This window comes from Medicago truncatula, chromosome 6 (assembly GCF_003473485.1).
Source record: "Medicago truncatula cultivar Jemalong A17 chromosome 6, MtrunA17r5.0-ANR, whole genome shotgun sequence".
Classification (NCBI taxonomy): domain Eukaryota; kingdom Viridiplantae; phylum Streptophyta; class Magnoliopsida; order Fabales; family Fabaceae; genus Medicago; species Medicago truncatula.
This window is the reverse complement of record NC_053047.1, coordinates 13,207,933-13,231,995: the sequence shown is the minus strand read 5'-3', so window position 1 is coordinate 13,231,995 and position 24,063 is coordinate 13,207,933. Positions and strand designations below refer to the sequence as shown.

General features: G+C 31.3%; 2 protein-coding genes and 1 long non-coding RNA gene across 3 annotated transcripts; all 3 read left to right on the top strand.

The window, feature by feature from the left end:
• Positions 1–310: 310 nt before the first annotated feature.
• Positions 311–8,226, top strand: LOC11418136 (disease resistance protein RUN1). The gene is made up of 3 exons (XM_039826923.1): positions 311–639; positions 855–1,385; positions 7,656–8,226. Exons 1-3 carry the CDS (start codon positions 311–313, stop codon positions 7,657–7,659), a joined length of 864 nt encoding a protein of 287 aa, XP_039682857.1. The 3' UTR covers positions 7,660–8,226.
• Positions 4,189–6,179, top strand: LOC11412544 (disease resistance protein RUN1). Its single transcript, XM_003619017.4, has 2 exons — positions 4,189–4,830; positions 5,045–6,179. The coding sequence occupies exons 1-2, from the start codon at positions 4,361–4,363 to the stop codon at positions 5,502–5,504; spliced, it is 930 nt and encodes a 309-aa protein (XP_003619065.1). The 5' UTR covers positions 4,189–4,360; the 3' UTR covers positions 5,505–6,179.
• A 12,372-nt stretch (positions 8,227–20,598) lies between the features above and the next one.
• On the top strand, positions 20,599–21,988 carry LOC112422576 (uncharacterized). The gene is made up of 3 exons (XR_003013011.2): positions 20,599–20,874; positions 21,121–21,195; positions 21,705–21,988. It is a non-coding gene; the product is annotated as an uncharacterized lncRNA (long non-coding RNA).
• Positions 21,989–24,063: the final 2,075 nt, after the last annotated feature.

Here is a 24,063-nt window from a genome sequence, read left to right as displayed (position 1 = left end):
AAACTGTTCTAGTTTCTTGTACGAGAACGGTATTGGATCAATGCATAAAATTTGGAAAAACTTCATACACTACCGCAACAAAATATGAAAATTGTTGTATATGACACTCTATAAGAACGCTTTTATTACTTTTTAAAAATTAGGCGTTGTCTTAGAGTCAAAATGTTGTAGTGGCAGCTCTTCCGCTTTGGTGACATCTCCAAGGAGAAAGAAGTATGGCGTGTTTGTGAACTTCAGAAACGCAGACACACTCTGCACTTTCACTTGTCATCTTTATGGTGCCCTTCAAAGAAAAGGAATTTTGACATTCATGGATGATTATCATCCAGGTGATCTCCTTATACGCAAAACCTTTCACGCAATTGAAGACTCTCAGGTTTTCATTGTTGTATTCTCTAAGAACTTTGCTGATTCATGTTTTTGCTTGGTAGAATTAGCGTACATCCTTCACTGCAGTGTATTGTATGGAAAATGCATTCTGCCTATTTTTTATGATGTTGATCCTTCTGAGGTGCGAAAGCAAAGTGGTGGTTATGGCGAATCCCTTGCCAAACTTGAAGAGATAGCTCCGCAGGTGCAAAGATGGAGAGAAGCTCTACAGCTAGTGGGTAATATCTCCGGCTGGGATCTATGTCATAAGTAAGCAATCTTCCGTATTGGTATTGTATTTATTGATCGTCTTGTGCAAATTTTAAAGCTTTGACTCATAAAATTTAATTAATTAATTACAAAGCCCTCGACAAACTATTTTAATTAATCAAAAGGAAGAAACTTCGTTATTTGGTTATATTATTTTTCTTTGGTTTTGGTATGTGATGATTTTGTGTTGTTGGTTAATTGTTTTAAACTTGCAGGCCACAACATGCGGAGCTTGAAAACATCATTGAACATATAAATATTCTGGGTTGCAAGTTTTCAAGTCGTACAAAAGATTTGGTTGAGATTAATTATGACGTGTTTGTGAGCTTTAGAGGCCCAGACACACGCTTCAATTTCACCGATCATCTTTTTGCTGCCCTACAAAGACGAGGCATTAATGCATTCAGAGATGACACTAAACTTAAAAAAGGTGAATTCATAGCACCCGGACTCTTTAGAGCAATTGAAGCCTCTCAGCTTTACATTGTTGTATTCTCTAAGAACTATGCTTCTTCAACTTGGTGTTTGCGAGAATTGGAATACATCCTTCATTGCAGTAAAAAATATGGAAAACACATTCTTCCTATTTTTTATGATGTTGATCCTTCTGAGGTACAAAAGCAAAGTGGTGGCTACGGTGAAGCCCTGTCCAAACATGGATTCAAACATGGCTTAAATATGGTGCATAGATGGAGAGAAACTCTCACACAAGTGGGGAATATCTCTAGCTCGAATCCACGTTATAAGTAAGCAATCTTCCTAATTTTTTTTATTGTATATATTGATGAACTTGTACAAATTTTAAAACTTTGGGTCATAAAATATCACTAATTATCATTTCGCAGGCCACATCACTTTATTTTTGCTACCTCACTTAAATTTTGAGTTGATCGTCATTCCCTATTAAGCCTTGAGCGCATTGAAAAAATGGCATTCAATATAAATAATGGTTTCATCGGTTACAAAAATCTATTATAATATACATTATTCAGTCATTATTATAAACAAAAATCTTCATTTTAGATTCATTTAATGAAGAATGCTAACAACAGTAACTTTTCAACACTTTTTTATTGGGTGGAATCAATGTATGTCTTACTACTTTATGTTAGTTCAATTTTCAAAGTGTAGATCCATAATGATTTAAACCAATAAGAGAATGGATATTAGAAAGGGTATTCAAAAGACAATATTGCTAGCATTACTCCCATTCAATTAATGAAAAAATGTTATTTATTATAGACCACATACATATCATTTAATGAATAAATCTATAATATTTGAATAATTAATAGGATCTATGGTGGACCAGTTAACGGCCAAAGATTTATTTGAATAATGGGGACAAACATAAAGGACTAAAACATGAATTTTATTAATTATGAGACCAACATAAAATCTAAAAATTAATTAAGGGATCAAATAACTTATTAAGCTTAGTTTTTATTTTATTTTAAATCAAGCCTAGAGAAACCAAAAATACAATGAGGAAATATAATTTAGCTTGTAAAATAAAACAATCTCATCCGCGCAACGCGGTTATTCTAGTTTAGTTAATTACTAAAATGTTTCACAAACTATTTTAATTAATCGAAAGAAAGAAAACTCTCTTTTTCTTTAGGTATGTGATGATTTGGTGTTGTTGGTTAACTGTTCTAAATTTAAATTTGCAGGTCAGAATACGAAGCGATTCAAAAGATCGTTGAAGAAATTATAAATATAAAAAGAAACAAACACAAGAAGTATTTACCCGGTTTGCCCCAACAACCACGACAAGAAATTCTATCATTACTTAAGGCCGAAAGCCGTCTGTAAATGCAAAAAGTTGCGCGTAATGAAAATAAAAGTCTCGTCGGTAACGTTACCCACGGCCAAAAAAAGCCACTGTAATTACCCTCGATTATGCAATGGATAATTTGTGGGTAATCATTGTTTTAACAATAAATTATTGGTCCTATATTACCCATGGCTAAACCGTCAATAATGTTACGCACTGCCAAGCCCTTGGGTAAGTTATATGTGTTTATGGAGTAATTTTACCCATGGCTAAGCCCTCGGTAACATAACATAAGGCTGAGGCACACAAGTAAAATACGCTTTTGCCCCATCGGCAGTTAACTGCCGATGAATTCAATAACCGGCTGCAGTTAGCTGTCGAGGAAAACCTCAGTAGTTAACTGCCGAGGATCTTCTGCTACAAATCTGGAAAAAGCTCTCTCATCCATTATTCATCTCATCTTCCAATTTTTTTTTTCTTCCAAATCTCTCACAAATCTCTCTAAAAAAACCCAACCAAATCCAACCAAATGTATTCAACAAAACCACAAGTAAGTAATTATAATGCTATTAACTTACATTTTAGTTGTTATAAATGTTTTTCGGGTTAATTAAGTTTTTGATCCCTATAAATATCTGCAGTTTTGTTTTTAGTCCCTATAAAAATAAATCACACTTTTTAGTCCCTACAAAATTCTCCGTTAGAGATTTTAGTCCCTGTTAAATTAAAATTTGTTTAATTATGCTTAAAATTTTAAATTTTTTAATAATTTTTTACCTACTTATTTAAAACATTATAAAAGGTTCCGCCACAATAAATTAGCTCAAAATTTTATTTTTAGGTCCAAATTTTCGTTAGTTTTATCTTGAATTTTTGGCGTTTTAAAAAAGTTATATTTAATTCATTACATGTTAAAAAATTCTAATTTTTTATAAAAGAGATTATTATAATGTTTTTATAAAAGAGATTATTATTGGCGGTAACAGCTATAAATGGAGGCAATTTCAACAGAAGCTATTGGGGAAAAATGTTGAAGGAGAGCCATGCAGAAATGGGGAAGCTGAACAGGGTGCGTGTTTGCTGGATTAGGAGATCTGGTAATAGAAAAACTCACCATATAGCTAGATGGGCCGAGTCAGATCCCAACAAGGAATGAACCCGTTTTTTCCCAAGTTGTATAGCTACCTATACAAAGAGATATGGGTTTTTCTGATCATCAATAAATCTATTGTTTTTAGTGTCAAAAAAAAAATTGATTTTTTTTTTATAGAAAAAATTGACTCATTTATTTGACATTTAATGTTACATTTGTATATTACATTTTGGTTGATTGATATATTGAAGGGATAAATACCCCCCTAAATAAGAGAGGGTAATGTAGAAAAAACCCTATTATAAGCAAAAATCAATAGTTTAGATTCATTCATTGAATGATGTATTCTGAAAAAAAACGCATCATTCATTGTTTATAAGAATCATAGTAATTTTTTTTACATATTATCGTATAAAATAATCAAAGTTCTCTATTATGAGCGATAAAAATTAAAAAAATTAATTTCGTTTACACTTTTGATGAATAAGATTTAATCATTATAATTATAAATGATAAAAAATAATATTTTTCTTCAAAAAAACAACTCATTTACCTAAAACAAATTAAAAAATTGATGTACCGATACACTCAAATATGTTGGATGTACCGTAGAATTTGCTTTTACTAAATCCCTAATATTCAACAACAACAAAGTTGCTATTGCTAAGAAATTGTGAAGAAGGACCGTTGAATTTGAAGCGGTAGGTTACAGGAAAGTTCATCATTACTCGTCCTTCTTCCTTTATTTAATTCCACATTTCATATTGTACTAGTTACAACTTGTCTTTCCACTCCTTTTCTTTTCCTTTCTTCCTTCTTTTCTATTTTGCATATTTTCAGGAAAGTTCATCATGACATCTCCAAGGAAAAAGAATGATCATACCGTGTTTGTGAGCTTCAGAGGCACAGACACACGTTTCAATTTCACTGATCATCTTTTTGGTGCCCTTCAAAGAAAAAGAATTTTTACATTCAGAGATGACACTAATCTTCAAAAAGGTAATTCCATAGCATCCGACCTCATTCAAGCAATTGAAGGCTCTCAGGTTTTCATTGTTGTATTCTCTAAAAACTATGCTTCTTCAACTTGGTGTTTGCGAGAATTAGCATACATCCTTAACTGCAGTGTATTGTATGGAAAACGCGTTCTGCCTGTTTTTTATGATGTTGATCTTTCTGAGGTGCGAAAGCAAAGTGGTGGTTATGGTGAATCCTTTAACTATCATGGAAAGAGATTCCAAGATCACTCAAATATGGTGCAAAGAAGGAGAGAAACTCTACAGCTAGTGGGTAATATCTCTGGCTGGGATCTACGTGATAAGTAAGCAATCTTCCTTATTGTTATTGTATTTATTGATGCAATTACTTGTGCAAATTTTAAAGCTTTGACTCATAAATTTAATTAATTACAAAGCCCTCGACAAACTATTTTAATTAATCAAAAGGAAGAAACTTCGTTATTTGGTTATATTTTTTTTCTTTGGTTTTGGTATGTGATGATTTCGTGTTGATGGTTAATTGTTATAAATATGCAGGCCACATCATGCGGAGCTTGAAAACATAATTGAACATATAAATATTTTGGGTTGCAAGTTTCCAAGTCGTACAAAAGATTTGGTTGAGATTAATTATGACGTGTTTGTGAGCTTTAGAGGCCCAGACACACGCTTCAATTTCACCGATCATTTTTGTGCTGCCCTACAAAGACGAGGCATTAATGCATTCAGAGATGACACTAAACTTAAAAAAGGCGAATTCATAGCACCCGGACTCTTTAGAGCAATTGAAGCCTCTCAGGTTTACATTGTTGTATTCTCTAAGAACTATGCTTCCTCAACTTGGTGTTTGCGAGAATTGGAATACATCCTTCATTGCAGTAAAAAACATGGAAAACACGTTCTTCCTGTTTTCTATGATGTTGATCCTTCTGAGGTACAAAAGCAAAGTGGTGGCTACGGTGACGCCCTGTCCAAACATGGCTTAAATATGGTTTAAAGATGGAGAGAAACTCTCACACAAGTGGGGAATATCTCTAGCTCGAATCCGCGTTATAAGTAAGCAATCTTCCTAATTTTTTTTATTGTATATATTGATGCTCTTACTTGTACAAATTTTAAAACTTTGACTCATAAAATATCACTAATTATCATTTCGCATGCCACATCATTTTATTTTTGCTACCTCACTTAAATTTTGAGTTGATCGTCATTCCCAATTACCTTGAGCGCATTGAAAAAATGGCATTCAATATAAATAATGGTTTCATCGGTTACAAAAATCTATTATAATATACATTATTCGATCATTATTATAAACAAAAATCTGCATTTTAAATTCATTTAACGAGGAATGCTAACAACACTCACTTTTCAATACTTTTTTATTAGGTGGAATCAATGTATGTCTCACTACTTTGTGTTGGTTCAATTTTCAAAGTGTAGATCCACAATGATTTAAACCAATAAGGGAATGAATATTAGAGAGGGTGTTCAAAAGAGTATTGCTAGCATTACCCCCATTCAATTAATGAAACAAATGTCATTTATGATAGACCACATACATATCATTTAATGAATAAATCTACAATGTTTGAATAATTAATAGGATCTATGGTGGACCAGTTAACGGCCAAAGATTTATTTGAATAATGGGGACAAACATAAATGACTAAAACATGAATTTTATTAATTATGGGATCAACATAAAAACTAAAAATTAATTAAGGGATCAAATAACTTATTATGCTTAATTTTTTATTTTTTTTAAATCAAACCTAGAGGAACCAAGAGGAAAATTAATTTAGCTTGTAAAATAAAACAATCTCATCCGCGCAACGCGGTTATTTTAGTTTAATTAATTAGTAAAATGTTTGACAAACTATTTTAATTAATCAAAAGAAAGAAAACTCTCTTTTTCTTTTGGTATGTGATGATTTGGTGTTGTTGGTTAACTGTTCTAAGTTTAAACTTGCATGTCACAATACGAAGCGATTCAAAAGATCGTTGAAGAGATTATAAATATAAAGAGAAACAAACACAATAAGTATTTACCCAGTTTGCCCCAACAACCACGACAAGAAATTATATCATTACTTAAGGCTGAAAGCCGTCTGTAAATGCAAAATGTTGTGTGTAATCAAAATTACCCGCGACTTACCAAAGGCCTCAAGGCCGTGGGTAAAAGTCTCGTCGGTAACGTTGCCCACGGCCAAAAAAGCTCATTGTAATTACCCTCGATTATGCAATGGATAATTTGTGGATAATCATTGTTTTAACAATAAATTATTGGTCCTATATTATCCATGGCTAAACCGTCAATAAAGTTACGCACGGCCAAGCCTTGGATAAGTTATATGTGTTTATGGAGTAATTTTACCCACGGCTAAGCCCTTGGTAACATAACTTTTAAAAAAATAAAAAATTTTGCATATATTTATATTGGTCCATTTCATCCGTACTACAAAATTAAGAAAACTATGTTGTGTTACATCTCTTAGGCTTTGTTTGGGAGTTTGAAGGGGAAGGAAATGAAAGACTTTGAGGGGTGCAAAATATGAGGAAAAATGGAGAAATTTTTCAAATTTTCTAAAAGAGTAGGTTTTTAGAGAATGATAAATTAATGCATATGATTATTTTATTTTTAATTTTAAAAATATTATAACAACATAGATTAAATTTGAAGAATTCTTATTAACCCTCCAAAATCTCCAAAACCCTCCTCCAATACAACTTTTTAGTTCCCCCAAATAAGAAGGGTTTTGTAGTACGAAGAAAAGTTAACCCCCAAAGCCCTCCTTCCCATTTTCCTCTATTTATTCTACTTGCTCATTCCTTTTTTTCCAAACCTTCCCCTCCCTTCACCTCCAACTCGCAAACAAAGCCTTAAAGGCTTTTTTTGGTAGTGCACACAATAAAACCACCATAGAACTAAACAACAAAACCAACATTCTACAAAATAAAAAAGTCGACAAAACTTTCACAATGAAGGGATCAAACTAAACTTAAATCGAACATGATCAAGCTTACATTTTATTTTCCACTCTTTCTTTCTCTTCAAGTTCCTCTACCTGATGCATTCTATGGGTGAGTTATTTAGCTTGGGATTTTATGTGGTGCTTAAGTAAACTCAACTCTTCCCTTGACGCAGTTAAGCAATATGCAAAGAAAAAAAAGTCATGATGCATCACAACTAGATACTGCAAATATGTAAGTTCTTCAGTGAGCAATGCAGATAATACTTTCACTAGTACAATTTAAAGTCTTGGTATCAAGTTTCGCATAGCTACTACTGAAAAATGGTTGAAAAAAGGGCTCAACAGTCAAAAAAACATGTCACTTCAATGCTTCCATCAGATATATAGAGACAGCTCCAAAACACAATTGATTGAACACTATCTATAATTCAACAAACTAATCCAGGTTGAATACAGAGCTTAGAAACAAAAAACAATGTCCTCTCATTTCACTTAATGGGATCCAAGAGGGTTGTCTCTTGTTCATTGGAGGAGTCAACATGCAAAGGAAACTCTATCAGAATGAGAATTTGGGGTCAAGTTCTTCAGAGGTGGAGGAGACTGATGTAAGAGGGTTTTCATAGTATTTCTATAGTATTTTTATTTTAGCCCAATTTTAATAATTTTCTGTTTTTGTTTCAGTTTGTTATTTTCGGCTCATTAGGTTTTGTTATTTCCATATTTAAGCTTAACCGTTGTAGCCTACGAGGCAACTTTTATTCATTCAATAAATTTTATAGAGTTTTTTCTCAATTTCTGGTAGATTCCAGAACCTTATTTTCACAAGATTATCGCTTGCAAACTTTCAATCTAGATTTAGCGCTTACTAGCCTACGCTTCCGACTACATCATTTTGTGTCAAACTAGTCAAGCAAATGACAAAAGCCCCTGAGATGCAAGTAGCACATGCCAGTTCTTTCGAATTATCGGTCTATCCTTTCGTTTGTCTTCATTGCCGGTCACATCTATGTTCAAGAACCTAGCTAGAGCTACCAAACTCAGATGAGGTTGCCCGTAAGGGGCTCTGGCTGCCCAGGGATAATGGCACGATCGAGAGTATCGTGTAGCTCGTCCTACGCGGACCCATAGTACCAAGGACATTCAACTCGTAGGTGATCTGAGCAATATTGTAGCTAGTGGCTACTAGGAGGGACTTTGGGAGAAATCTTTGTTGAATTAAACCTACGGCTTCCGCCTGGAGGAGACAGGTGATCATTTTTATACGGAGATTGTGTGTCGTAAATTATAAATTTGGTGCCTAGAAAACAGAAAGTAGTCAAAACCATGATTGATCACAAAAAATGAAAGCTTATAGAAACTAAAAAAAACTAAAAATTAATTCCTTAGTTTACCACTGTAAGTGTTGCTGGACCTTGATATGTTGTTATCTGCATCCATTGATACAATGTAGTCGGTGCACTTCACGTTCTTCTACTCCGTTTTGCTGAAAGAAGAAACTTTCCATTTTCAACAAGCATGGTACTAGAGAGTAGAGACGGTGTTAACCAAGTTCAATACATACATATTCATAACTATAATTATAAGCTATAACACATTATTTTCTCATGAGTCAAGCATAACACAACTAAAACCATCTCCAAATGTTGTTGGAGAGGATGATATGAAGTAAGATGCGGCATGAAGTCCGTCCTATAACTGCTAACGGTTAAGAGTTCCATATTTAATGAGGTATGACCCGAACAAGTACTTAGAACCGGTTGAGTTAGACACAATTCAAATTTGAAGACTAATTTATACAATTGAACACAATTAAACATATAGGTAAGCCATTGCAAAAACGCTAACCATTATCAAGTGCAAAAATTTAGTTTTGATGTAATAACTAATCGAAAACAAATACAAATAGAAATTTTAGAATGAAAATTGATCTTGTTTGTCGTGATATCGACATTAATATGATCAATCTAATAATCCAAAGATATTGTTGTACTATTGAATGACGTCACCATTGGATTGAACTCATGGTTTGATTAACATGAACAAGATCAAAGCCATGAAGGTCTTATACAGTTCTGTAAAAGATTTCAAATACAGGAAACACAGTAAGATTGCCAGATTGATTCATGAATGAGTTAGGTTATTAAGGAAAGATGTAAAGCATATCATTAGTCAAAATTGCATAATTCAATCAACAACATCAGAGTGGCGCAGCGGAAGCGTGGTGGGCCCATAACCCACAGGTCCCTGGATCAAAATTCAATTTCTAAGTAGACGTTTTGATGTTTTGGTTTCTTGAGTTATTGGCGCATTAAAAAATTATATTTAATCCATCCGATGTCGAAAAATTCTAATTTTTGGGGGAAATGTTTTTTTATGTTCTTAATATGCGGGCAAAAAATAATAAAAAAATTCAACATCTATATAACTTTTTCGGACGCCTGATTGAAAAATAATGCGATTTTATGCGTTTCAGTAAAAAATTCAAAATAAATTGAGGATTAGTCAAAATAGTATGAAAATTTGCAAATCCTATATATGTATTTTTATAGAGATGTATGCTAAAAAACAGCTCAAAATTCAATTTTTACGTTGATGTTTTCGTGTCTTAAGTTTTAGGCGCGTTAAAAATTCATATTTAATCCATCCCTTGTCGAAAAATTCAAATTTTTTGTGGGAGATGTTCTTTTTTTGTTCCAAACATGATTGCAAAAAATTTTGAAAAAGTTCAACCTCTAGGACACTTTTTCGGACTCGCAGTTGGAAAAAAACAGTGATTTTGCATGGTTCGGTCGAAAAAAATAAATAAATCGAGACTTAGTCGAAATGCTAAGAAACTTTATAGACACCTCTATAAAAGTACATATAGATGATGTGCAAAGTTTCGTAACATTCCGAATAAGTGTCTGTAAAGTTTCGAGACTTATTTGGAATGTTACAAAACTTTTCACATCATCTATATGTATTTTTATAGAGGTGTCTGTAAAATTTTGTAGAATTCTGAATAAATTTCGATTTATTTTGATTTTTCGATCAAAACGTGTAAAATCACAACTGAAATTGCACTGAAGTTCCGGGGTAATTCGTAACTTCCATATGTCAATATGAAGTTCTTAATGTTAGAAAAGCAATTTTCTATTTATTTTTTCATTTATATGCTGATGTTGGTAATGGTTTGTATTTCATCCACCATCACGAAAACATATGCTAAGAACTTTCAGTCCCACATAAAATGAGTCTTGAAACTTGTTGGTGCACGTAGGTTGTGCTTTTCTTATTGAACAAAAATCATGATGTGTATGCTTTTTAAATCAAAGTAGAAGCACAATGGTGATTTTATGAAAAGGAAAGAACCTTGGGATTGCATTTTTTTAGGTGCTTCTTGTATGCTTTTAAATGAAGTACTCATGATTTCCATAAATTTACAATTTTCTTTTAGTTTGTTTTAGTCACAAAAGATGTATTTTTTTATTAAAAAATCATACAAAAAATACATATAAAATGGACATAAGTTTTGTCCTAAGAAAAATTGATTGTGCTCTATATAATCACTCTTTATTCCCTTGTAATTTTCACCTTTTCCAATATTTTAATACAATTTATATCTTCAATCTCTGTGTTTTTCTCTCTTCTATGAACTTTATCTTGTTTTTTTAAACGTACAAATTGTCATTGCATAACATTTTTCTTGTAATATCAAAACTAATTTTGAACGGTAGAAGAATTAAATCCAAAAATTTATATGGTAAGAATCAGAGAACATATATAATGAATGCGTCATAACTTTACTTACAAAGTAATGACATATATTGAAAGGATATTTTTAAAAAGTAATGAAGGAGTCCATTTAAAGAGGTATATATAAAAAAAGTAGATTCCATAAAAAAAATACAAAAAGTAGATAACAGATCATATCACTTTCAAAAACTTCTTTGTGTCTTTCTTCAAATGCAAGAAATGTAGATAATCTTAAATAGAGTGGATCTTAATCAATATTAAACCATATCATCTTAGATGCTTTCAATGCTCTATCTCTTAAGTTATTTTTTTTCTTCTTCTTGAAAACTTACTCATTTACTTAAAGACATTGGTTAAGAGGATAAAAATATAAATATTGTATTAAAAACTGATGAAAAATGATTAATTTAACTTTTTAAAACTTAAAATATTGTCGAACACGTGTTATGGTTCCACATTTAATGAGGTATGACCCGAACACATGCTTATAATCGGTTTTGTTAGGTTGAGTTAGATACAATTCAAATTTTAAGACTAATTTATACAATTAAACATATAGGTAGGCCATTGCAAAATTGTTAATCATTATCAAGTCTAAACGACAATTATTATCAGGTACAAAAATTTAGTTTTGAAGAACTAATAGAAAACAAATACAAATAGAAATTTTAGAATGAAAATTGATCTTGTAGTGGTATCAACATTAATATGATCAATCTAATAAAATTAAAGATATTGTTTTACTATATAATGAAGTCACCAAAGTTTAAAGAATGTGCCACCATTGATTAGTTCACACAACATGAACATGATTAAAAACATGAAGGTCTTATGCAATTCGACAAAAGATTTTAAATCAAGGTAACAGAAAGTAAGATTTCTAATCAATATGAACATGAAAGTCTTATGAAGAGTTTATTTATTAATGAAAGATGTAATCAACATTGCATAATGTAATAAATTACATCAAATATAGATTTACAACAAAATCAAAGTGGTGTAGCGGAAATCAGAGTGGTGCAACGGTAGCATGGTGGACCAATAACCCACATGTTCTTAGATTGAAACCGCTCTAATAAAATTAATGTGTTTTTTAGTTTAAAATAATAAAAGTTTCATTTTGATCCCTTAACACCATTTTTATTAGTCAAATTGGTCCCTTCTGTTAGTTTTCTAATGTTTAATATTTTTTATATGACTTAAACGATTTGATTGTAGGTCCATTGTATTTTTCTAATGTTTAATATTTCACTTTTCTTCATCTTCCCTCTTCTTCTTCTTCTTCTTCTTCTTCTTCATGATCTTCATCTTCTTCATGATCTTCATCATATTACTCAGAACCAAAATAACTTCAAATTCTAAAACTAAAAAAAAAAAAAAAACATGTGCAATAAAAAACTTAAATTCCATAAACCTCAATACATAAATCTGAGAAACCTAAAATATAAAAACCATCACCACCGAAACTTCATAAATCCCAAAAACCACCCCAAAAGCTTCCACCTCTGTCACCACAACCCCTTACGAATTCTTCGCATTATTCCGCACCATGTTTCTAATACGTTGAAACCAACACATCACAATTGCTTCAAATCAGGGTTTGCTGTTTCATCATCTTCAACGAAACCAAACTCACCCATCATCAAAACAAAGACTCACCTTAAAGCTTCAACCTATAAACAACTCAATAGTTTTAATTTCCCTAAAGCTTCAACCTTTACCACTTTCTTCACTCAAAGTCACAGTTTTTTCATCTGGGTATTTTTTATATTTTTTTGAAAAAAGAAGAAAAAATGTTTGATTTTGAACCAATTGCAAAAGACAGTGTTTTTTTTGTTTCTTCAACGATTGTTGCTGTGTTTCATTTCCTAAAAATTGACTTGGAGATTGAAATATATAGAATTGATCATACATGCAGGTTTTGGTATGTGTAGTATAACTTTTAATCACAATGGGTTGTTTAGTGATGGATACATGATTTAATTTGTAGCTCTGGTAATAAATTGGGGGTGATGATGAGTGGGAGGAGATGATAATAATTTGGGGATTTATGAGTCTTGAAGGAAGAAGAAGAAGAAGCGACGAAGATTCCGATTTAAAAAAATGAATTTGAGTTTTTTATTTTTTATTTTCTAGGTTTGAAGGCAAATGAAGGTGTATGAAGATATGATGAAGATGGAGAAAAGAGGAGGGAATAAGATGAAGATAAGTAAAAAAAATAAATTAAGTTTTGGTGGTTTACACTAAGATATAATGGAATCCAATCATCTTTATTTTGTCAAAAAGATCTAATGGTTCAAATTTAAAAAATAAGTAAGGTCTATGGTGGACAGTCTACAATGTTGATCCACCTTAGACATTTAAGGTTAAAAACTGACGGAAAGGACCACTTTGACAAACAGAGATAGAGTTTAGGGATCAAAACGAAATTTTTAATAATTAGAGGACCAAAATGAAACTAAAAAATTATTTAGATGACCAAATATGAAATTTAGCTTTTTTTTAACAAAATAAAATAGCATATTGATTATGTTTTTTTTAACAAATAAAAATAAAATTTTGTCTTCAATTTTTCTAAAAGAAACACTTAAACTTATTGTTCAACTCACTTCCAAGAAGATTATTGAACATAACTATTTCACCTTAAAATCACTTTTTACTTAAAATAAATTAACAAAATCAACCTTCATCACACCATAGAACTAAACATGAACTCACAGACTTCAAATATATACTGAACAAAGTGAATGATTACGGGAAAGACACATGCTTTAGGGAAATAAGGAAAGTGATCTTCATACTGGAATCAATGGTAACAACACTAACAATTTCTTTGCACATTCACAATATTAACATAAATATATGAAAAATATAGCAACTAAATTGAGCCATCATTAAAATAGATGTTCATGTTATATTTATATTCAAAATGTAAGTGTTCCATACCTTGATATGTTATCTGCATCTATTTATGATAGAATGTACTATGTGCAAGTCTTTCCTCTACTTCGTTTTGCAAAAAGAAGAAACTTGAGCAAGTGCAACTAATAAGCATATAGTGATATGTTGGGAAATTGAGCATTGCAAAGTCTTTTTTTTTTTTTTTTTACGCAACGTTATAAAGTCTAAGTAACAATTACTCATATGATTTGCCTTAAAATAATATTACTCTCATATTAAATTGCAAATGATAAGAAATAAAATGAAATTGTCAGTTCAAAAATTGAATCATTATACAAAATTTAGGAATCATCTAATTCATTTTCCATTTAAAGAAAGGTATAAAAATGGAGCACACATTATTTTCTCATGAGTCAAGCATAACACAACTAAACCATCTCCAAATGTTGTTGGAAAGGATGATATGAAGTAAGATGCGGCATGAAGTTCGTCCTATAACTGCTAACCGTTAAGAGTTCCATATTTAATGAGGTATGACACAAACAAGTACTTAGAACCGGTTTTGTTAGGTTGAGTTAGACACAATTCAAATTTGAAGACTAATTTATACAATTGAACACAATTTGGTGCGCATGATAGAGAGACATGATATGATAACTCTATCTTATCGTATTTAAATCCTTTGTTTGGTGCAGCAATATGATATGAGAAATCAAACCTTTTATTTATCTTATCCTATAAACTCTTTGTTTTTTTAATCCTTAGTTTAGGCTGGGTTAGCAACCTAAAAACCAAAAAACATGCGCTTTTAATATTTCTCAAAAGACCTTCCTTCTACTCCCTCTATCTGCAAACTGCACTCCGTCTCCAATATGATCTGAAACAACCCTATCGACTCCTCCCACCCACTCTCATACTTTTTTGCAACCCTAATCGATGATTAATGCCAATTTCAAATTTTCCCTAATTTTTTATTTGTTAATCGATGTTTTTTTTTTCAATCATCGTGATTTATTTGTTTTTCAATCGATATCTTCCTGTTTATTTGTTTGTTTCCCACTGTACCACCGCTTCAAAAATCATTTGTTTACCTAATCGATGTGTGGGAACAAACTCATTAATAAAGTAAGCACTCATAAACTTTTTGATTGTGAATCCTGAATCATTAATTCATACATGTTAAGGAGCATGTTTGCCAAATAGTCTATAACAGCAAAGCGTGACATGAAGTTTTTTGTTTATATGTATAATATCATGTCAACATTATGAGTGCACCAAACACATGATAGGATAAGTTCTATCATGTTATTATCATATCCTATCCTTATCCAATTCATTTTCATATCCTATCTCTATCATATCATGTGCACCAAACGGGCCGAAACATATAGGTAGGCCATTGCAAACACTCTAACCATTATCAATTCTAAACAACAATTATTATTATCAAGTAAAAAAAATTAGTTTTGATGTTATAATTAATAGAAAACAAATACAAATAGAAATTTTAGAATGAAAATTGATCATGTTCGCCGTAGTATCGACATTAATATGATCAATCTAATAATCCAAAGATATTGTTGTACTATATAATGACATCACCAAAGTTTAAAGAATGCGCCACCGTTGGATTGAACTCATGGTTTAATTAACATTAACAAGATTAAAGACATGAAGGTCTTATACAATTAGGCAAAAGATTTCAAATATAGGAAACACAGTAAGATTACCAGATTGATTCATGAATGAGTAAGGTTATTAAGAAAAGATGTAAAACATAGCATTAGTTAAAATTGTATAATTTAATCAACAAGATCAGAGTGGCGCAGCGGAAGCGTGGTGGGCCCATAACCCACAGGTCCCTGGATTGAAACCAGGCTCTGATAAAACCACCAATTTTTAACTAATTTTTTTTTTATGACGCAGCATTGTAAAGTCTAAGTAACAATTTACTCTCATGTTTTGCCTCAAATAAAAACAAAAAAAAAATACTCTCATATTAAATTGCATATTAAAAAAAATAGTTTTAATGTACTACTATGGGGTGTGTTTGTAAGTAAATAATTGAAAAAAGAAAACTACATTAATATGGGGTGCGTTTGTTAAGTAATTTTTTTTTATCTCATACTTAATGTAGCTCACATCTAAACTAGGCTGGGGTTGGACATATTTAGTATCATGGGTTAGGATTTTTTTTTTTTTTTTCATTTATATGCTGATGTTTGTATTTGTTCCTTCAACGTGAGACTTGTTATGATGTTGGTAATAAGATTATTACTGTTAAATGTTCGATGGTATTTTCTGAAGTACTATACGTCATAGAAGAGTATTATCGAGTGGGCAACTTATAAAAGATTTCTATCATGTACAAAAGAAATGTTGTGTATAGTTAGTCTCACTAGAGATTAATTACATGGGGTTATCTCATCCGGTATCCACCATCACAAAATATATGCTATGAACTACCAATCCCACATAAAATGAGTCTTGAACTTGTTGGTGCACATAGGCTGTGCTTTTCCTATTGAACAAAAATCATGATTTGTATGCTTCTTAGATGAAAGTAGAAGCACAATAGTGATTGTATGAAAAGGAAAAAAACCTCGGGATGCATTTTTTAAGGTGCTTCTTGTATGCTTCTTAAATGAAGTACTCATGATTTCTTTATATTTATAATTTTCTCAGTTTGTTTTAATCACAAAAAATATATTTTTAATTAAGAATCATACAAAAAACGCATATGAAATGGATATAAGTTTTGTCCCAAGAAATATTGATTGTGCTCTATATAAGCACTCTTTGTTCCTTTGTAATTTTCACTTTTCCCAATATTTTAATACAATTTATATCCTCCGATCTCCGTGTTTATCATATTTTTTTAAACGCATAAATTGTCATTGCATAACATTTTTCGATTTTTCTTGTAATATCAAAATGAATTTTGAACTGTGGAAGAATTAAATCCAAAAGTTTATATGGTAAGAATCAAAGAACATATATAATGAATGCGTCACAATTTTACTTAAAAAGTAACGACATATATTAAAAGGATATTTTTAAAAAGTAATGAAAGAGTCAATTTAGAGAGGTATAAATACAAAAAGTAGATTCCATAAAAAAATTACAAAAAGTAGATAACAGATTCTATCAATTTTAAAAACTTCTTTGTGTCTTTCTTCTAATGGAAGAAATGTAGATAATCTTAAATAGAGTGGATCTTAATCAATTTTAAACCATATCATCTTAGATGCTTGTGGTTCAATACTATATGCCTTAATTAGATGCTTATGGTTCAATGCTCTATGTCTTAAGTTAATTTTTTTCCCATGAAAACTTACTCATTTACATAGGACATTGATTAAGAGGTAAAAATAGAAATATAATATTGAAAAATGGTGAAAAATGATTTAAATTTTTAAAACTTAAAATATTGTCGAACACGTGGTTCCACATTTAATGAGGTATGACCCGAACACATGTTTATAACCGCTTTTGTTGGGTTGAGTTAGATACAATTCAATTATTATTATCAACAACAATTATTATCAAGTACAAAAATTTAGTTTTGATGCAATAACTAATAGAAAACAAATACAAATAGAAATTTTATAATGAAACTTGATCTTGTTTGTAGTGGTATCAACATTAAAAATCAAAAGATATTGTTTTACTATATAACGACGTCACCAAAGTTTAAAGAATGTGTCACCATTGAATTGAACTCATGATTTGATTAGTTCACACAAAATGAACATGATTAAAGACACGAAGGTCTTATGCAATTCGACAAAAGATTTCAAATCAAGGCAACACAAAGTAAAATTACTCGATTTATTTATGAAGAAGTTTAGGTTATTAAAGAAAGATGTAATAAACATTTCATAATGTAATAAAATTACATAGAATATAGATTTACAACAAAAATAGAGTGGCCCAACGTAAGCGTGGTGGGCTCATAACACACAATCTCTGGATCAAAAACCAGACTCTCATAAATGTTTTGTTTTTTACAAAAAAAAAAGCATATTGATAATGTTTCTTCACACTGGATTCAACTGTAACCGTACTAACAATTTCATTGCACATTCACTATTAAGAAACACTTAAACTTATTGTTCAACTCACTTCCAAGAAGATTATTGAACATAAACTATTTCACCTTAAACTCAATTTTTACTTAAAATAAATTAACTAAATCAACTTTCATCACTGTAGAACCAAACACGAACTCACGAATTTCAAATGTATATTGAACAAAGTAGATGATTATGGAAAAACAACCTGCTCTAGGAAAATAAAGAAAGTGATATTCACACTGGATTCAATGGTAACAGTACAAACAATTTCTTTGCACGTTCACAATATTAACATATATATATGGAAAATATAGCAACTAAATTGAGCCATCATTAAAATAGATGTTCATGTTATATTTATATTCAAAATGTAAGTGTTCCCATACCTTGATATGTTATCTGCATCTATTTATGATAGAATGTACTCTATGCAAGTCATTCCTCTACTTCGTCTTGCCAAAAGAAGAAACTTGAGCAGGTGCAACTAATAAGAATATAGTGATAAGTTGAGGACTTGAGCATTGCAAAGTCATTTTTTTTTACGCAACGTTATAAAGTCTAAGTAACAATTACTCACATGATTTGATGTTATAAAGAATACAACATTAACATGAGGTGCGTTTGTTTTGACTTTAAACAAAATTTATTTTGCTTAAATTTTTTTTTAGAGATTTTTTAAAGGAAAATGCTGACAAGCACGATAATATCCATCGTCAAAATTACACGAACAAGTATACATTGCAATTCATCCCTTAAAAAAAAAGTATATATTTCAATTCCATATATTTTTCTTTTTAAATTTTGATTTGCATAAAATGACAAAACACTTCATTCCATGGCGTTTCTTATGAGAAATCACAAAAGGCCTCATTCCATCGTGTTTCTCCAAATCAATTTTGAGTAAATTACACTCCCCTCTCCTAAGAGAAGCTTGAATTACACTCCCCTCCCCTCTTATGTTAAAATATACACTTCCCTCCCTTGAAAAATAAAATTTATACTCTCCTCCCTTAAAAGATGCTTGAATTACAACTCACTCCCTTAATAATTAAATATGCACTGCACTTTAATCTATTTTAACATAAATTAATATTTTTATGATATATACTAATTTTGAACTCCCATTTAAGAAACATAAATTCATTTTTTTCATAATTTAAATGTCAATAATAATTAACTTTAATTATTTTGCTATTGATTTTATAATTTAGAGTATAAAATGAACTTTTAAATAATTATGATATTTTGTTTTTAGTAATTTTTCACATGTTTAATTTTATTTTGGGTTGTTTCATATTTTATTATAGGGTTTAAAAATACATGTTAATGAAATTGTGAATAAAAATAGCGAAAAATACGTATTCAAATTTAGATTATATTAAAATAGACCCGCAATACTATTTTTTTTTCGAAGTGTGTTAGACTTTTATTTTTTTGCTACATTATTAGAAATTAAAAAAAAATATCGAAGGAGTAAAGTGTAAATTTTAACATAAGAGGGGAGGAGAATGTAATTCAAGCTTCTCTTAGGGGAGGGGGTGCAAAAATTTATAACTAAGAGGGGAGGAGAGTGTATATTTTAACATAGGAGGGGAGGGGAGTGTAATTCAAGCATCTTTAAGGGGAGGAGAGTGTAATTTACTCATCAATTTTTGTATCGTGTCTTACCTCACCGTTAACTGAGGAATGGTGGATTATGATGTTATTGCTTTGGTATCATTGTTACATAACATATAGAATATATTTCAACAAGATCAGAGTGGCGCAGCGGAAGCATGGTGGGCCCATAACCCATAGGTCCCTGGATCGAAACCAGGCTCTGATAGAATCATATTCTTCTAATGCATTTTTGGTTAACGCTAAAATCTACAGCTTTTTCGTTAAAACGTTTTTTTACTTAAATTTATTGTTTAACTCACTTTTGCATGAATGTATCAAAACATAATTACTTTATCTTAAACTCACTTTTACTAAAAGTGATTTTACAAAATCAATTCAATCAAAATCAACTTATGTCGTTGTAGAACCATACACACACTAGTAGTAATATATTTAAGGCTTAATAGCAGTTTTCACCCCCTAACTTTCACGAAGTTGCGATTTTGGCCCCCTAAAAAAAAAACTACAAAACCGCCCCTTAAGTTTTGCAACTGTAGCAGTTTTGGCCCCCAAGGCCAATTTTTGATAAAAAAAAATAACACGTGGCACCTCACTTAGAGTGCCACGTCAACTTAGTTTGCTTTTTTTTTTTATTAAATTCCCAGTCAACTACATTATTAAGTTATTTTATGAACAAACAACAAAAAAAATGAACGGTGAGTAATTTATTTAAAGAAACAATAAATTTCAATTGGCATTTTTTTATATTAAATTCTCAGTCAACTTCTTATAGAACCTTTTAGCTATTCAAACCCACACCAATAATCACATTCATCGTGAAAAAGGATTTCTCCACAAACTTTGTGAAACTTCCTCAATCGAACATGATATCCTTTCACAACCTTCATCGATTCATCTCCTCCATTCACGATTTCTCGCCACTCCTCCGTTCACGACCTCAACCCTTCACAAACTTCGTCGTTCATTACTCTTTTGGGCTATTGTGCATTCCGTCGTTGTTCACCACTCTTCTCCGGCAGCGATGCGATTTCTTGTGGCCACATCTCCGGCGATGAAACATGTAGGTAACCCTAAAACTAATTGATTTTGTTATGTTATGTTTCATCCCTTGATTGGTAAGTTTAAATCAAATTGATCGTAATACAGCATGATAAATGTCTTGTTTAGTTGAAAACTTAGTTTGTGATGTTGTGAATTTTTTTTGTTATGAATTATATGATCAGAAGGCAAGTCTTCAATATATATACTTCTAATGGCTGTTCTGGGTGAGCTTTTGCTTTAAATAATGTTGATTTCATATTACCAGGTTTATGAGACGGTAGAAGAATGACCTTACATAAAAATGATTAACATGGCCAGTGGACTTGGTAGGCAAATAAAAGTAAGTTTTACCTTCAATTTTTTGATTTATTTGTGTTGAAAATTGCCCATTACTTGGCTCATTGTTTTTTTGGTGTTTGTTGTTTGTTTAGTTAGTAATAGTATCATAAGTTGGATATGTGTCTATTGACAATATATATAGTAGGTAGTGTTTAGATTAGTAAATTTTTTAATAGATATACTTGAAAGTTTTATTCATATTAATGTTTAATGATTGTTTATTTTTTAAGGAGTTTGACAAATTACAGGCTCTAATTATATTATATATATAGACAATCATACAAGAGTCCTAATAAATTATAAGCAAGAAAAGGATATAAAATTGCCCTGATAAATCCCTTAAAAATACATTTGCCTTGTTAATTATACTCAGGCTGCTCTAATACACTTGAATGTGTGAGTTACGCTAAGTTGTGAATTATGCAAACATTAAATATGGGACCAAATATAATGTCGTACTAAAGAATTACTTATTTTCATTGAATGTCTTTCTTTTTTCCCTATATTTAGGTGAAGGAAGATCTCAAAAATGGAAGTGCATCATAATCTGTCTGTTTGTTTGTATAACATCTTCTATGGCTTGTTATGGGGAGAAAGGTTGAGACAACAGAGAAACAGAGGATAAGATTGCTTGCTAAGAAGATTTTGATGTTTCTGTTGACTAGTTGTAACTCAAGAGATATTCTATTATTTTGTAACTTCTTAGAGATTTAAGATAGTAGTGATACATTTGTATCTTTTATGTTGTAACAATTACCTACATTTTATGATATATTAAAGTTTTATTGGATAAATACACCCGTCTCAATTATTACATGCAAAAAAAAAAAATTAATTCTTTGCTATGGTATAAAATATTATGTAGAACTGATTTAGATTTTAATCCAAAAAAATACCACAGATTTTCTGCATATATTGTAGTAGAAGAAAGCGCTATCTTAACCCAACCTTAGATAGCGTTTAAAGGTATAAGCGCTATATATAATCCCCCTTAGATAGTTTTTATAGGCATAAGCGCTATGTCAATCCCGTCCTTAGATAGCGTTTATTTGTGAAAGCGCAATATAAGGCCATCTTTAGATAGCGCTTTTTGCTTACTTTAAAGCGCTATATAACCTTTACCAGCGCCAGATTACATAGCGCTTCGAAAGCGCTAGCTAAAGCAAAAAAAAAATCGCTATTTAAGCCCTTTTTTGTAGTAGTACCCAAGAAAGTAATCTTCCCACTAGACTCTAATTCTAACAATTTTTTTGCACATTTCTCTCAGATTTGCAAACAGAAGCACATGTAGCAACATGCTTTTCAAGCAGTCTATATACTCTCACTTTCTTCTAATCATTTAAAAACATCGCGAAGAAGCTCGGACGGAAGACTAGCCCAACGGTTGTTCTGTATTACAAATGGCTACTCGTTGGACTCGTGGACCGAATTACTTGACTTGTCCTTGTCATGGAAAGGAAGCCTTACCTCAAAAGTCCTACTTGATATAAACTTTCAAATCCATATCTATCTCATGAACAAGACTGCGGAAAGATATTTTTATCTAAATGTTATGTTATATATATATATTAACATTTATATGATGTATGTAACGCCCACTTTCGTTTAATCATTATTTAATCGAGTTTAGGCCATTATGTTATAATTATATAGTATATGCATGATTTTGATATGTTTTGATGATTTATGATGATTTGATCGATGACGTGTTAAGTTATGAGTTTTGGAAGATTTGATAAGGATATGAGAATTATTTTATTGTTAAATAAAATAAAGATTTGAAAATAATATAAAATATTTAGTTAAGGGTTGTTTTGATATTTTAGATAGTTTTGGGGGAGGAAGTGAGATAAGATAAGTAATTAGAAAAAGATATAAATAGGAGAAGACCTAATATTTTAGAAACTCTTTGTACGTGAAAACTTTTGGAAAAGGGAGAAAAAGCCAAGTCTAGAGGAACCAAGGTAGAGTGCTGCGATTTTCTTCATACAAGGTAAGGGTGAGACTAATAATTCAATAGCATTGATTGTTGTAATTTTGATGATTAGTTGACAAAGTTAGGATTGATTTAGAGAAGTTTTGGAATTAGGTCAAAACCCTAAAAATTGATGATCAAACGGTAAAACTTGTTTAGATTGATGTAGAAACCGTCCTTTAACCTTAGAACATGTTTAGGATGGATTATTGAATCAAAATTAGGCTTTGAACCATGTTGTGTGAAGGATTTTTGAGAAAAACCCTAGTCTGCCCGTGCTTCTGTTCATCGCGCGCCACGGCGAGTGATGATCCTCGCCTCGCGAGTGATGATCTTCATCGCTCGCCACGCGAGCCCTTCCTTTTCGCCTCGCGAGTTGTTTGGTTCAACTCGCCATGGCGAGCAACCCCTCCTCGCCTCGCGAGCTTAGGCAGAGTGCATGTCATATTTTGTGTTTCGACCTTTTTAGTTGGACCTTGGATGCCTATGAGTGCCTGAACATACCTAGTATTGATTAGGAATGAATTTAGGATCAGAGGGAACCCAGAACAAGCTTAGTTTGGGAGTTGAGAGGTACTCGCCATGGCGAGTAAGTACTCTCGCCTCACGAGTACAACCAGGATGAACTTGTTTATGTGTTTATGCGATCTGTGTCGCACTTGTTGATTAAGAGTGAACCCCTAGCTGGTAATGAGACCTGGTGATGTCGTTTAATGCAGACTGTAGAGTTGTTTAAGTTATATTAATATTAATTGAATATGAACTATTGTATTGTATATTCATGCAAGATAAGGAGATGTGATAATGATACAAATTATGTGCTTTGATATAATGATATCATCTTGTTATGTGACCTGTTTATGCTGCTTCTGTTATTTAACTAAGTGCATAAGT